The 15502-nt window shown below is 41.8% G+C and overlaps 1 protein-coding gene across 1 annotated transcript in view; it reads left to right on the forward strand.

Moving 5' to 3' along the window:
* The window catches only part of LOC135207112 (glutamate receptor 1-like), a 44174-nt gene that overhangs the window by 6724 nt on the left and 21948 nt on the right, over window positions 1-15502 (forward strand). The window contains exons 3-4 of the mRNA XM_064238711.1: window positions 11653-11759; window positions 12933-13090. Coding sequence (XP_064094781.1) covers window positions 11653-11759; window positions 12933-13090 — 265 coding nt within the window. The remainder of the gene's footprint in view (window positions 1-11652; window positions 11760-12932; window positions 13091-15502) is intronic.

Raw genomic sequence — 15502 nt, forward strand, 5'->3', positions numbered from 1 at the left:
AATGGACCCCCCCACAGGTCGAACAGCCTTTCTGCCACGTCTGGGTGTAGAGACCACTCTGTCCCAGTCACCTGATTCTGGCAGCTGAGCTTGTCTGTCACTACATTCCTCTTGCCTGGAATGTACCTGGCTGATAGCTCTACCGAGTGAGCCGCTGCCCACTCATGCACCTGCACCATCAACTGATGCAACGGGAGGGACACTAGGCCCCCGTCTGTTGACATACGCCACTACCATGGTGTTGTCACTCATCAACACCACGGAGTGTCCCATCACATGTTCCCAGAATACTTGGAGCGCCAGAAACGCTGCCTTGAGTTCCAGGACGTTGATGTGAAGGTGCTTGTCACATCGATTCTACATACCTGAAACCAGCAACTCCTCCAGGTGTGCGCCCCAACCCTTGGTCGATGCATCCAAGAACAGGAGCATCTTCGGAGGGGGAGTGTGCAACTGCACTCCTGTTAAGAGGTTCCTGTCGTCTAGCCACCAGGCTAAATCCTCCCTCACTTCCTCCATGAGAAGAGCAAGGAAGGATTGTGGATCCCGAGCGTAACCAACACTCCTTCAGTCTCCATTGCAGAGACCGCAGGTGAAGACGCCCGTGAGGACTAACATCTCTAATGACGACAGGTGACCAATCACGACCTGCCAAATTGAGCTGGTTGTTCCTGTCATGACAGAAACCGTTGAGCTGCCTCCCTGGACCTGCTGATCCTCGAGTCTGCGAGGAAAACTCCTGCTGCTAGTGTCGATTAGCATGCCCAGGTACTTTATCCTCTGCTTGGGGTCGAGATCCGACTTCTCAAAATTTATCGCAGTCCCCAGATCGCGACAAAAGTTGAGGAGGCGATCCCTGTCCTGTAGCAACTGCCAGTGAGCTCGCCAGGACCAACCAATCGTCGAGATACCTCAAAAGACGTATCCCTACCAATTGGGCCCAAGCTGACACCAGAGTGAACACTCATGTGAACACCAGAGGGCCAGTCGAGAGTCTGAAACAAAGTGCCCTGAATTGGAACACCGTCCTGTCAAGGATAAAGCGTAGATACTTCCTGGAGGACCGATGGATGAGTATTTGAAAATACGCATCCTTCAGGTCCATTGATAGCATGAAATCTTTCTCCCTGATAGAATAGAGCCTAGAACATGCTGTTTCCATCGTGAAACAAGTCTGCAGAATGAATCAGTTCAGAGGAGCAAGATCTATCACTGGTCTCCAGCCCCCCATAGACTTCTCCACCAGGAAAAGTCAGCTGTAGAACCTATGTGACAGTTCTCGCCTGATTTCTATAGCTCCCTTGCTCAGCATTGTCTGCACTTCTTCTTTGAGTGCTATGTCCTTGGCAGAACCGGGAACGTATATTTGGTGATGGACCGGATGAGAAGTGAGGGGTGGCCTCAACTCGAAGGGGAGAAGATATCCCTCCCAAAGGACATCTACCCAGGTCTAGGCTCTGTAGTGCTGCCATGTTGCCCAATGGCTTGCCAGGCACCTCCCCACTTTCAGCAGCAAGTGAGGGGGAATGCCGTCCCTAGCATTTCCCTCTCTTCCCCTTTCGCTTAACCCCCTTTTCTGCGAGAAGAGGAAGGCTGGGAGGAGGGCTGACGCTCACATCTCGAAGCGAAGGAAGAAGGCTGGGTCTTTCCCCATACCCCCTTCGATGGTACAGGAGTCTTGGGGGCGGAGGAAGAGTTAGCTTGGCTCCGAGGCCTAGCCGCAGTTGAACGAGATGGCCCAGATGTCTTCATAACTGGCTGGTGTACTAAACGGTCGCTGTCCTCAGCTCTCCATTTTTCCACCGTAGCATCCACCATCTCTCTAGGGAAGAGAGAAGGAACTCAGCAATGTCCATTCCTTAGACCAACTGCCAACTCCGGGTCAGCCGACCTGGTTGCTCAATTCAGGACAGTGTCCCTCCTCCTAAGCACCAGGTTGGCCCACTGGCTAGCAGTCTGGTGGGCCAGGTAGGAGATAGCCCTACCACCAGACTGACAAGTCTCCTGAAAGCAGTCTTCTCCAGGAGCTACCGGTCCCGAAGAAGCTGCGATTTTGGATACTGTGAGGGACCACAGATCCAGCCAGGAGACAGCCTGGAAGTCTGCCATAGCAGTAGACTCCAAGGCCGTTGCCTCTTGCTGTGTGAACCAAAGGTTCTCCAACAGCAGGTGTTGCAGAGGCAAGCCAGGAGTTAGACGAGCTAACTCCGGGTCAACCTGTTTAGTTGGTAAAGGGTTCTCTGAAGGCATGTAGAAGCGCCACTGACGAGGCAGAGGAGGGAGAAGCAACTTGTCTGACCTGCTGTCCCTAAGCGAAGCTTCTTGTCCTGAGACAAGAGCGTTCACCAAGGAGGACAATGGAACCCCTACAGAAGCTCTGGATTACTTCTCAGGTCCCAAGAATGACTCTCACCAGGAGGGACGGTCAGAGGAGGCAACCATTGATCCTTCCCTGAGGTCACTGTACTGACAAATCAGCGCAATGACCTCCGTAAACGACCTATGTATCTCCGGAGTGACCACGTCCTGAGGCGACGGACTGTTAGGTCCATCCAGGCCGAGTCCCTCCCGAGACACTCTCCTTTCAGCACGAAGAACCTCATCAGCCCCCCTGTGATGTCCTCTGACCACTTGAGCATAAGACCTCTCGAGTCCTAGGACTGAACCAGGCACATACACTCTCGTGGACAGACCGTGAGGAGCGCACTCCTCACAGTACCCCCTATTCACCTCGCTCCTCCCGGTGTATCCCGAGGAAGTTGAAGGGACAGGTGAGGCAGATCTGACGCCCCTGCTCTGTCTCCCAGCAGAACTGGTGGATGGAGAGGGCTGCAAGCAATCACCAACCCGCGGTGATGACCAGTCTGCAGGTCTAGACGAGCGCTCTCCCTGTGGAGAAGCGCTGGTCCGAGGATGGTAGCGTTGATCTCTTATGTCAAGGAATTCACTACCAGATGACCGGACTGTCTGATCACGCTGGTGTGATCGATGGTCAGGCGATAGGTAGCGTCCACCAACACGACGAGAATGAGCACCATCCTCTTGACATGTCACAGTCCCAGAAGCAGCCGAAGCTGTTCCCAGGGACTGGGGTACCTCCTCCCAGTCACATATTTCCCAAGTCTGGAAGAGTATAGGGATGGGGAAAATTAGGACCAATCAAAGCGCATGGAGCTGATCCACAATGTCACAAGCCACGCCTTTTAGCTTTTAGGTCCCCAGTCCCATACCATTACTGCCACCAGTCACGATGCCGAAGAAATATTCACTTCTCAATTTCACAGTTTACAGCTTGTATGACATACATTTTAGTCAGATACTAACATCTAAAGATAATGAAACACTAATTTAACAACAATATATTCCTGAAATGAGATACACCATGAAATATATAATCAGTTATTGGCTTCTCACTCTTGGTAAATAATATTTTCACATTGCGGATTTCTAAATCATATACGTGAAAATGCATGTTTAAAGCCATTTATAAAGAGTTGCGATAACTCATGGGATGAATCAAACAATATACAAGATGGTAAAAATGATTGTATCTGACCTGTTTGTAGGGGAAAAGAGAGAGGGAGTAGTCTTACACTACGGATTTCTATGGACATATGTAATTTCATAGTACGTAATGCACATTACTGTGCATTGTATAAAAGCAATACAATGGTCATTACTAGGTCATGAACAGGAATCAGACTGATATAGTCCCTACTGTTTACAGGGACAGTGTCAGCTTCATTAAATTATGCCAAGAGCTAATGTGCCCTAAAAAGCCTTTCCACACTAGGAAACACTGTTTGCAAACAGAGTTTGCTAACAATGTTTGCAAACAGTTTGTAAACTGTTTGCAAGCAATGTTTCCTGTCCAGACTTCAGTTGTCGTTAGGATGCTTGTCGATGCAGTAGCTTCTGTATTCTACTTGGCTATTTTAAAAAACTTGAGGAGGGATAAGAGAAAGAAAAAGAGATGGGTAAGGATGTTTTTAGAAAAAGGAGCGTGTCAAGCTGACCTGCCTCTGGCTGAATTAAAATTAGATGCAAATATGCATGTATACATATATACATGCATATATATATATACTATATATATATATATTATATATATATATATATAATATATATATATATATATATATATATATATATATATATATAATTTACACACACACACACACACCGGACATATGTATACAGCAGTACCTTGACATACGAGATTAATCCATTCCGAGGCGGCCTTCGTAACCTGAGCTTTTCGTATCTTGAACCTCATTTTACATGTAAATTGCCTAATTCGTTCCAAGCCCTACAAAATCACGCAAGTAAATTTTATACTAAAGCTAAATTGACCAATAAACAATGAAATACAACAATTTGGATCATTCAATACCTAAATTGATACACACTACTAATATGTACTACATAGTACCTCTAAATAAAGTTTATTAGTGTACATGGTATACAAGAAATACTGTACGTCCATATGTACGTATGTAGTAAAATGTTGAACCTTACCTATCGAGCGAGGCTATCTCCAAAAGTGGCGACAGAGGAGGAGGACAAACGGCAGAAAATTTGTTACGTAGTACGTACACTTAACTTTACGAAACACATTAAAAATGTCAGGAAACATAGACTAAACTTTACAAAACACATTAACAAAATCGTAACACTTAACTTTACAAAAAAACTTAAAATTAATTTTTTTTTTCTTTTTTTGATTTTTGCATTTTTTTTTTTACTTTTTTATACTTTACGTTTTTATACAAAATTTCAATTTCTTCACCACTTTTAACTGTTTTTTCATAGTATCAATTGGATCTTCCTTTTTGCATACTCCTACTAAAGGCCTTTTTAAAAAATAACTATCCAAGGAAGATTGCTTCTGCCTACTTTTCACAATGTTCCTGAAATGACTCAGGCAAACGTCATCAAACTACAAAAGCATACGATCTGTGTAAGCCTTTTCGGGGTGTATCTTTTCTACAAATGATTGCACCTTATGAAAAGCAGCTAGAACATCGTTAATTTCTGCCGTTGTCATAGGGTCGTCCTCCTCTTCCTCACCGCTGCTAGACAACTCTTCTTGAACGAAGTTATGCTGCATGGCCTCCAATTCCTTCAGGTCATCTGTCGTAAGCTCCTCTTGGTGCTCCTCGAGAAGGTCATTGATGTCGTCCTCGTCGACGACCAGCCCCATGGACTTGTCGAGTGCAACAATCTCATCAAGATCTGGTTGCGTAACAGTTTCAGGATCGTCAACTGTTTCTCAATCTGCACCAGCTTCGCCCACGTCAAATCCCTCGAAGTCTCGGGCGGATATGGCATCAGGCCAAAGTTTCCTCCACGAAGAATTCAAGGTTCGCCTCAAAACCTCTTGCCAAGCTTGATCGATGAGTCGGATGCATATGACAACATCGAAATGCTCCTTCCAAAATTCACGCAAGGTGAGGTGTGTGGTATCGGTGATGTCGAAACATCTCTTGAAAAGATGTTTTGTATACAGCTTCGTAAAGTTCGATATCACTTGCTGGTCCATGGGCTGGAGGAGAGGGGTGGTGTTAGGCGGAAGATAAAGAACCTTGATAAAAGAATACTCCGCTAGGATATCTTCCTCGTGGCCAGGAGGGTGAGCAGGGGCATTGTCCAACACCAGCAGACATTTCAGAGGGAGGCGCTTCTCTTCCAAGAATTTCTTCACTGTCGGGCCAAAGCACAAATTTACCCACTCCATGAACAAAAGTCTTATTACCCAGGCTTTCGCATTAGCCCTCCACATCACTGGAAGCTTCTCCTTTGGCACTTTGTGGGCCTTGAAGGCTCGAGGAGTCTCCGAATGATACACAAGTAGGGGCTTCACCTTGCAATCCCCACTGACGTTCAAACAAAGTGCCAGCGTAAGCCAGTCTTTCATAGGCTTATGCCCGGGTAGCTTCTTCTCTTCCTCCGTGATGTACGTCCGACGAGGCATTTTTTTCCAAAAAAGGCCAGTCTCATCACAGTTGAATACTTGCTGAGAACTGTAACCTTCGCTGATCGTCATATCGTCCAATGTCTTAATAAAGGCTTCGGCCGCTTTCGTGTCCGAGCTGGCCGCCTTCCAATGCCGCACCACCGAATGGATGCCAGTCCGTTTCCGGAATTTTTCAAACCACCCATGATAAGGCCTTGAAGTCTGGGGTTGGCATCGATGTCCCTTCTCCTCCATCGTCTTCGGCCTGGGCAGTCAAATCGCCGAAAATAGCGCTGGCCCTGTGGCAGATTGCTGTCTCGGTTATCGTATCGCCAGCGATTTCTTTGTCTTTTATCCAGACAAGAAGCAGCCTCTCCATCTCATCGTGCACATGGCTCCTCTTGCTAGACAAAATAGTCACGCCCTTGGAAGGTGTAGCTGCTTTGATGGCTTCCTTCTGCTTAAGGATGGTGCCTATAGCCGACGGATTTCGGCCATATTCCTTAGCGATCACACTCAACCGCATGCCAGCTACATACTTCTTGATAATCTCCATTTTTGTCTCCATAGGGAGCATCCTCTTCTTTCCATGAACTTCAGCAACTTTCTTGGGACTCATGACTACGTATATATAATGTACGTAATTAAGTTATGTAGTATACGTATGTACTAAAGGTCTCACACAACACGATAAAGTAGTACACCAACGAAATCACTAACAAATTTACGCTAATAAACGAAATCGTATAAAATGAACGAATTCAGCGTGCGTATGATAACAATGCTGCTACCGAGGGGCCGAAGAAGAACGCTGTTTCGTAGATGCACGATGGGAGAGATGCTGACCAATAGGAGAGCAGGATCTTATGGCGGTGACTAGCATCAGGAACCAATGGGAGAGTGGGAGGATGGTTGCAAGTCTACTCAGTTGGCGGGGCGCGAGTTTTAAAATTGTTATCGGTGGTCCGGGCGAATCTCGGGACTTTACAGCAACAACCTTTCGTAACCTGAACTATTTTCATATGTAGAGCCAAAAAAATCTTCGTATTTGCCTTCGTAACTCGAATTTTTCGTAAGTTGAACCTTTCGTATGTCGAGGTACCACATACATTTACGCATGTATACATACACACACACACACGCACACACACACACACACACACACACATATATATATATATATATATATATATATATAGATATATATATATATATATATATGCAATTGTAATAGCCACAATGCCCTCTTAACTTCTTGAATTCTTTGCTCTTTTTTGGATACGCTTGTCACTACAAAGCATGAAGATCCAAGCGTATGAAAAAAAGAGCAAAGAATTCAAGAAGTTAAGAGGGCATTGTGGCATTACGATTGCATATGTATCTGGTAAAAAAGTGACCAATAGATTCTACATTTTAATATATATATATATATTATATATATATATATATATATATATATATATATATATATATAATATATATATATAAATATATATATATATATATATATATATATCACATATTTATACATTATACATACATGTGTATATATACATATACACAAACACTAAATGTTTTCCATTCTGGATGGGAAACAAATATGTGGTAAAAAGTATTGCAAACTTTGTTTGCAAACAATGTTTCCTAGTGTGGAGGAAACATAAGGAAACCTGCGGTATTGTTGTTTTGGTGATCTAAGTCAGCCTACCGTAACCAAATATAGTTACCTGACAAACTCATCCTGTCTGTAGCTAATCTGAATACAGTTGTTTTTCAAGGTGTACTTGATAAGCGTAGTAAAAAAATTTCCTTTTTGAGGTGGATTCAGTTTTGATAAAACCTTCCAGATGTCCTTACCTGATTGGTACTTTGTCATTCATTGTGTACAAATATATAAGAACTTTATTGAATATTTTTTGCTTTTGATTTTTACTTTTCATACATTGTGTACAAACAAATAAAAAGTGATAATATAATTCAGTATTGAATATTTTTAGCAAGCCCTTACGTGATTTTTGCTTAAAATTAATTGTGTACAAAGAAAACACTGATTATTTACTTTATTTAATATTTTTAGCAAACCCTTCGAACTTGTCATTCATTGTGTGCAAACAATTAAAATGAGTATTTCATTAGTATGTAATACTTTTAGCAATTACAGGAGTACAGATTACTACCTGTTTACGGAGTTACACTAGACTTTTTACTGAGCTGCACTAAGGCAGAATTGATGCATAAATTGATTAGAACTGCGATATGCTTTAAGATTAATATGAATGACACTTTTTTCCAAACTCTCTATCAACAGAAAATTTTATACAAATATTCAACATGTATCAGTTAAAGCCAGGGATAATAGTGGTACTACTATTTTCATACAAGCTCACACTCAATGGCCAAATGTATGCCTTAAATTAAAAATGTTTGAAAGGTGTACAGGAGGAAAACCTCGCAGTTGCACTATGAAACAATTGTTAGGAGAGGGTGGACAATAAGCTGGAAGAAAGAGAATATGAACGGAGGTACAGTAAAATTAATGAAAGAAGTTGCAACTAGGCGCCGAATGGACGCTGCAAAGAACCTCAAGTAATGCCTACATTGTACCGAATGAGGTGTACTGACGGCAATATCCCTATATGGGGTGCATAAATTTATCATCAAAACTGTATCCTCCACATTTCATTTAAGCATAATGCGGTTATTATTTTAGTACTGTACATAATACCTTTTTATAAGCTGAAACAACAGGCAGTAACGCCTGAAAAACGATCTACCATGTTTTAAAGTCGTCTCTTTCAAAGCCCGAGATTCTTGATGGGAGTCGAAGTGCCGCGAAGTTCTTGGCCTCCTGTCTGTAGTCTGTAGTGCTAATTACAGGTCATATACCATCATTTTTACATACCATCAATTTTACCATCTAGTACAGTGGTACCTCGAGATACAAAAGGCTAAACTTACGAAAAACTCGAGATACGAAAGCCAATAAGGCTTAATATTTTTCACGGTGTATCTCATTTGAAGAATATATTGTTGTTAAATTAGTGTTGCATTATGCTTAGATAGATCTGACTAAAATGTATGTCATACAAGCCATAAATTGTGAAATGGGGGTCTTTCTTTTGCATTGTGACTGGTAATAATGGTTATGAATGGTTATGAGACCGAGTGTGGCTAAAAGGTGTGGCTTGTGACGTCATGGATCAGCTCCATGAGCTTTGATTGGTCCTAATTTTCCCCTATCCCTATACTCTTCCAGACTTGGGAAATATGCCCTCCTGAAGTAGCTGCAGTAGATGGTACCTCTATGGTCCCAGCCTTGTTCGTCTTGGGGGTGGGGCGAGACCACCCTCTTCTTCGGCCGGGCAGTCTCAGAAGTGGAGGAGGCTGCAGAAGACGAACACAACGACGAAGACGAAGAGGACGACGACAACACCTTCCGCTTCTTCTTAAGACTTCATCACCAGCTCCCTCAGAACAGCAGAAAGATCTCCCAACCAGGACGGGGCTGCAGCGGCGGGCTCCAGCACAGCCTGGGACAGAGGAAGTGTCGCTGCAGCAGCGCTCCCATGGGGAAGGACAGGAGTGCAAGGCATGGCAACAGTGACAGGAGGGAAGTCCAAGGGCGAGCTCTTTGGGCACTTGAAGTCCAGGGGAGCGAGGACGGCATAGCCTGGAGGAGGAGGTGGGAGATATTCCATCCTCGATGTATGCGGCACCGGTGCCCCACTGCAGCAGATGTTGTGACCGATATTACATGACGGGTGTACACCAGATGTGGTGTCACATACCCAGGCATTGAGATGGTCGTGGTCGTCCTTGATTCAGCTCCATGGGTCACTGGGGCTGTTGCGTGATGATTCGGCAGTCTCTGCAGAGACGGAGTGCCAGGTAAATTCAGTGTACGCCATACCTGCTGCAGGTCCCCACCTCCGAAGTCAGACGAACCTGAGGGAGCATAAGTCGGGTTAATGGGGGGAATTCCTGTTCGCCTAGAGGGGGAAGGATTCCCCACCGAGCAGCCAGAAGTTCCCAAGTGCAACTCCAAGCCGGCATGCCTCCCTCCCTCTTCTGCACTCGACACGTCAAGCGAAGAAACGGAGAGAGACATGTCCCCCGAAGGGAAAAGAGCAAGACGGGGGAGTTTACGTGGAGGAAGGAAAGAAAACGATGTATCAGTCACCAAGGGAGTCGAGGAACTCTCTGACGACGCCTTGGAAGACTTACGTGGCTTCTTCCTTCCCTCGTATCTCTCCCATTGCTCTTCCAACCAAGAGATACAAGTATCACATGTATTATCTTTATTACACTCACGCCCCCCAGCATCTCGCACAAAGGGTGTGAGGGTCCACATCCAGGCTAGACTGAAAAGCTCCAAATTTCCTGCCCCTACTCCAGGGCATAATTACCGCGTAGATGAGGGGCGAGTGGGCTTATCTGATTCGTGGGTTTGCATATTCACAATACAAACACAAAACAATGACAAATATATCAGATAAAAGAAATAAAGAATTGGAAGGTCTCATGACATTGGCAGGCAGAGAGAGAACGTTTGCACATGACGGTGGTCGAAAGCAAAGTGGAAAGTTTACATCCGGTTGGGCGGGACTCCCAACTATCGGACAAGCAGTTACTGCCTAACTACCTTGTTACAGAATCTTACAACCGAGTTCCAGCTGGCAATGAAAGTAATTCCTTATGTAAAGGACCGATGGTTTGTATAACATGTAGGAACAAAGAATGGTAGTATTTTGTACTCAATTTAATGTGAATGTTTACAAACATAAGAAGCCCTTCAGGGAAAACAGTTACTGAAGTTTCAGTGAGGAATTTTCAGCAATTTCTCTAAAATGGTTGTTTTCATGTAGAGGGTCGATGTTCGATAAAACAAAGTGGCAGTTCTGTAAATCATAATTGGCATAAATTCAAGTAAAATAGTCCTTTTGACAAAATGACAATTGTAGTACTGATAACTAAAAAACCCAAATTTGACAGAATGACGGTAATACTGACTAAACCAGAAAAACAATTTCAGAAAAGGGCAATCCCAAACAGTACTATAGAAATTCTAGCAAGTTAGGAAATGCCTTTTCCTCCAACTCTAATGATCATATCAGGTAAATGAGTAAGGTTGTTTTTGGTGGGATTACAACTCAGCAGTAAAAATGCACCAAGCTGAAACCTTCAATGAAAAAAAATAATAATCTAGTGGAAACTCTTGGACACCTTTCTGAATGGCTTTGCGCTGATGCGTACATGAAGTATTCTATATAAATTTGTTTCCATACAAATTGCAAAACTGTTATACCTTTCTGGTAACCAGCATTAGTGCCCAGACAGCAGGCAAATCTGTCAATGTGTTAGTCTGTCCAGCTGATAGCTATTAACCCTTCTTGGAAATGTTTGATAATAGTTGTTTAATTGTTATGCTCCTCAAAATGTTTCCAGAGATGGCAAATTTCTCAATCTTATGTAACCACATAATGATATATCTAAATGTCATATTATATAATGAGAATTTAGAGTATGAACAAATCCACACCTTAAAATTATTTGAATCTCTCTCTTTTGGTTAATCCAGTGATTGCTATATTATTTCTCTGATCTGCTTAACAAGCATACCACCTATTAAAGGAGAAAAATGTTACCTTTGGAATACTGATGGATTCACTCACATCGAGGATTTGCTTTCCCTGCAGACCAAAACCTGCCCTTTATACCTAGCATCACAGAAGTTCTTTGAAGCAACAAGTATTGGACTTGGATTCCCAAAAGGCTCACCTCTAAGGGACAAGATCAATCCTATGTGAGTTTAAATTTTCACTTTCCAAAACATCATGTAGCTATTTCAAAATATCTAGGAAAGATTAGTCATACAAAATCCGTTTTCTTTAACAATACACTGGTACAAAAACTAGCTGTAGGACTGCTATAAACATCACAATAACATTTTGTCAAAGTATTGTGGCATAATAAAAGCTAACTAAAAAAAAAAAGCAAGCAAGCTCCCCATAGTTATTTTTTCGTACTGGCTGACAAAATTTCCCACAGCCACACTTTCCCCTTTACGTTACTTTTTACCCGCAGGACAATTGGTTCAACGAACACAGAACACACAAAACCAAAACAAACACATGTACTCACCTCAGGCTCTAGATACTCAGGGATAGGCTGTGCTGTCTGCTGGATATAGATCAGGCTAGGCTAGCCGAGACACAACCACCGCCGAGAATCACAACACAAAACAACCAACCGAGAACCACAACCATATAACAACTTAACAACCCGACAAATTACTGCACAGACGAACACCAACAGCTCGAAACAACACGACAAGCAAAATGCACAAACACCCTATTCTTCCTCAAAACAACCAGACAGACACAGCACAACAACTTTGCATCAAAATCAATCAAATCACCCAATATCAATTGACCATCAATGAACAAGACGGCTGCCAAACCAACTCTATGACTGACTTCACCGACTTCCTCACTTCTCATGAGTCATGAGTATTGAGTACTCATGAATCCCATAAGTTGGAACACACTACTGCCACTGATAATCCCGGCGATCGCCACAACAGACACAAACATACACACACACCTACGACCGCCATCAAACCACTCCCATTTATTCCTCAACCAATTTTGCTATCTCTCTCTCTCTCTCTTCCATGCAACCCTCGAAGACGTTGTCAAATATAAACTACCATTATCACCCTTCCATAGTATACCATCAAATTCAACTTTCAATAATTAATAATGATAATGCCTAGTTACTTGAACAATGCAACATTTCTGCTTGCACGTTTCCAGTGAAGCAACTTTTAGATTATCTTAAAAATGATTTTTTTTTAAATATTCAATTTTTACAAATATTGCAAATATATGGTAAACACTCTTCCCAAGACACTTTAGGCATAACTGATTGTGGATTTAGTCATCGATCACAAAGAATTCTTCCGATTTCTTACCAGAATCTATAACTTAAAAGAATTCGGTATTCTGGATCACCTGTTCAAGAGGAGGATCAAGGATGCTTACTTGTGTCTCATAAAAGAATCCCTTGGGACAGATGCCCTTCGACCTTTGGATGTTGGCGATTTCTATGGAGTTTTCTGCGTTTACCTTGGAGGTCAGTGTACATGCATATGGATAGTAATAAATTTATAATGCAAAGATATTAGGAAACTCTTCAGTGAACTTAGCACTCTGAGACTGTTTTAAAACTTTACACATTTGACAAATACAGTTGACTCTTCCTCTAGAGATTAATTGGGATGAACACTCATATATCTCATGAGAAAAAATGATAATAATGTTATCAATAGTAACGTGAATATCTAATGGAAGTATACTTTATTATTATTATTATTATTATTATTATTATTATTATTATTATTATTATTATTATTATTATTATTGAAAATAATGGCTATTTCAGCCGCGTTTATTTTGTGCAGTAGTTTCTCTATTCTTGCTATCACTGACTTTTCTTCTGTACTCAAGTTGGTTACTAAAACGCCAAATGGGGGATTCGTGTAAAAAAAACGTGGTATTTGTCAAATTGAATATATTATGCGAAATGCAGTACAAATGGGATCGTAAGCCTAATTAAGAAAAGATACTAAATTACTCATTCTGGATTCCTCTTGCTCAGGGGCGTCTGCTCTCTCTCTCGCTCTCTCTCTCTCTTCTTGCAAAGTTTCGTCCTTAAACCCAGACGGACATCTCCGGGCAGGTGTTGTGGGACTGAAGTTCTTGTAGGTGTTCTACAGTATATATAGTCTGTTGCACAGCATGGGGTCCTTATCGAAGAATTCTGATTGGCTAACTGGCTCCGCTGCTGATTCCCTGTTGGCAGATGCCTCAAGATCAGAGGTGGGTTCTAAACGGAAGCTGCAGTAGTCACTCAGACCGTCGTAAGGGAAAGGCGCCTCTCCGTGCAGGATTCTTCTTGGTGGAAGGAGGCAGTTGCATGACGTCACTACTTGCCGAATTGCCATTGGCTAGTTGCTGTTGCATGACGTTATGCCAGGTATAGTCTGGTGTTTCTTGATCTGGGTTGCCTTGTTCGGTGGTCGTATCTGGTGTGGTATTATTTAGTAATACCATGACGTCTTGGATTAGGCTTCTCCGTATGCTAGTAGAGAGTAGGAAGGCCTCTTGAGGGCTTCTTGTCTAGGGTGAGGATGGCTTCCAGCAAGCATAGTCTTCTTTGGACTGGGGCATTGGGGCATTGCCCATAATGGTGTTGTTGATGATTAATGCTGTCATGAGACATGGGATGGAGCATAATTGTGAAAGGTATGGGCATGGTTCTTGATTGCGCCCTCTTGTACTAGACAGCATATCAACAACACCACCATCATCGGCAATGGCCCAGACCCAAGAAGACTACACTTGCTGTATATATAGTATATAAGTATATATATATATATATATATATATATATATATATATATATATAGTATATATATGTATATATATATATATATATATATATATATATATATATATATATATATATATATATATATATATATATATATATATATATATATATATATATATACTATATATATATTATATATATATATATATATATATGTATATGCATATTTATATGTATATATTTATGTATATGAATAACTTGATCACGAAGTATGTAAAACGTGATGCTATGCATAAATAAAGTTTTTGCCACGAAGGAAAAAATGAAAAAGCGAGATAGCCGAGTACTTTTGGTCCTGTTCGGACCCTTTACTAAGGCAAACTGATTTTACAAAGGGAGACATAGTCAAAAGAAGGCTTAATATCCAAACTGACACTACCAGATTAGCAATAAGGGCGATTTCACTCTACAGAAACGAGGAAACGCCTGAGGGTAGCCACACCTTGAAGGATACACGTAGTAAACAAGTTATTCTTCCAGAAAAACAGTACATTTTGAAAAAAACAAGGAAGCATATACAATTTAATATCATGAAATTAACACATTAATGAAAAGACGAAAGAAAATATAAATATATATATCGAGCAAGAGAAAGAGTGAGAGAGTATATCGAACCGAGATAGAGACAGACAGACAGACAGACAGACAGACAGACAGACAGAGACAGAGACAGAGAAATAATAGCTATATACATGTGGGACTAATTTATTAGTAGTTCATTTATTTTAAGGTCCTTCATAAACATCTTACAAATATATGGGTCCAAATGGTACATTCCCAGACTAAGATTTAGGTTGTTTTTATTAGTGATTTGTATAATTGCCGATTCCAGTAAATTTCTTGAGACATAATCATTAGATCTAGCAATTACCGAGGTATCACCCCAATTAATACAATGAGATTTTTCACTCAGATGAATGAACAGTGCATTTGAAGTCTGAGCTGTTCTAACTGAATACATATGGTATTGTTATAAGAGAACACTACATTAACATTAAACGATTTAAATATTGATTTTATGGTTTCAAATCCACGAAAGTAAGGTAAGCTAAGTACATTTTTAGGCATTTCTTTTTCACTGTTGAAATCGAT

Source organism: Macrobrachium nipponense, chromosome 32 (genome assembly GCF_015104395.2).
Source record: "Macrobrachium nipponense isolate FS-2020 chromosome 32, ASM1510439v2, whole genome shotgun sequence".
In the NCBI taxonomy this organism is placed as follows: Eukaryota; Metazoa; Arthropoda; class Malacostraca; order Decapoda; family Palaemonidae; genus Macrobrachium; species Macrobrachium nipponense.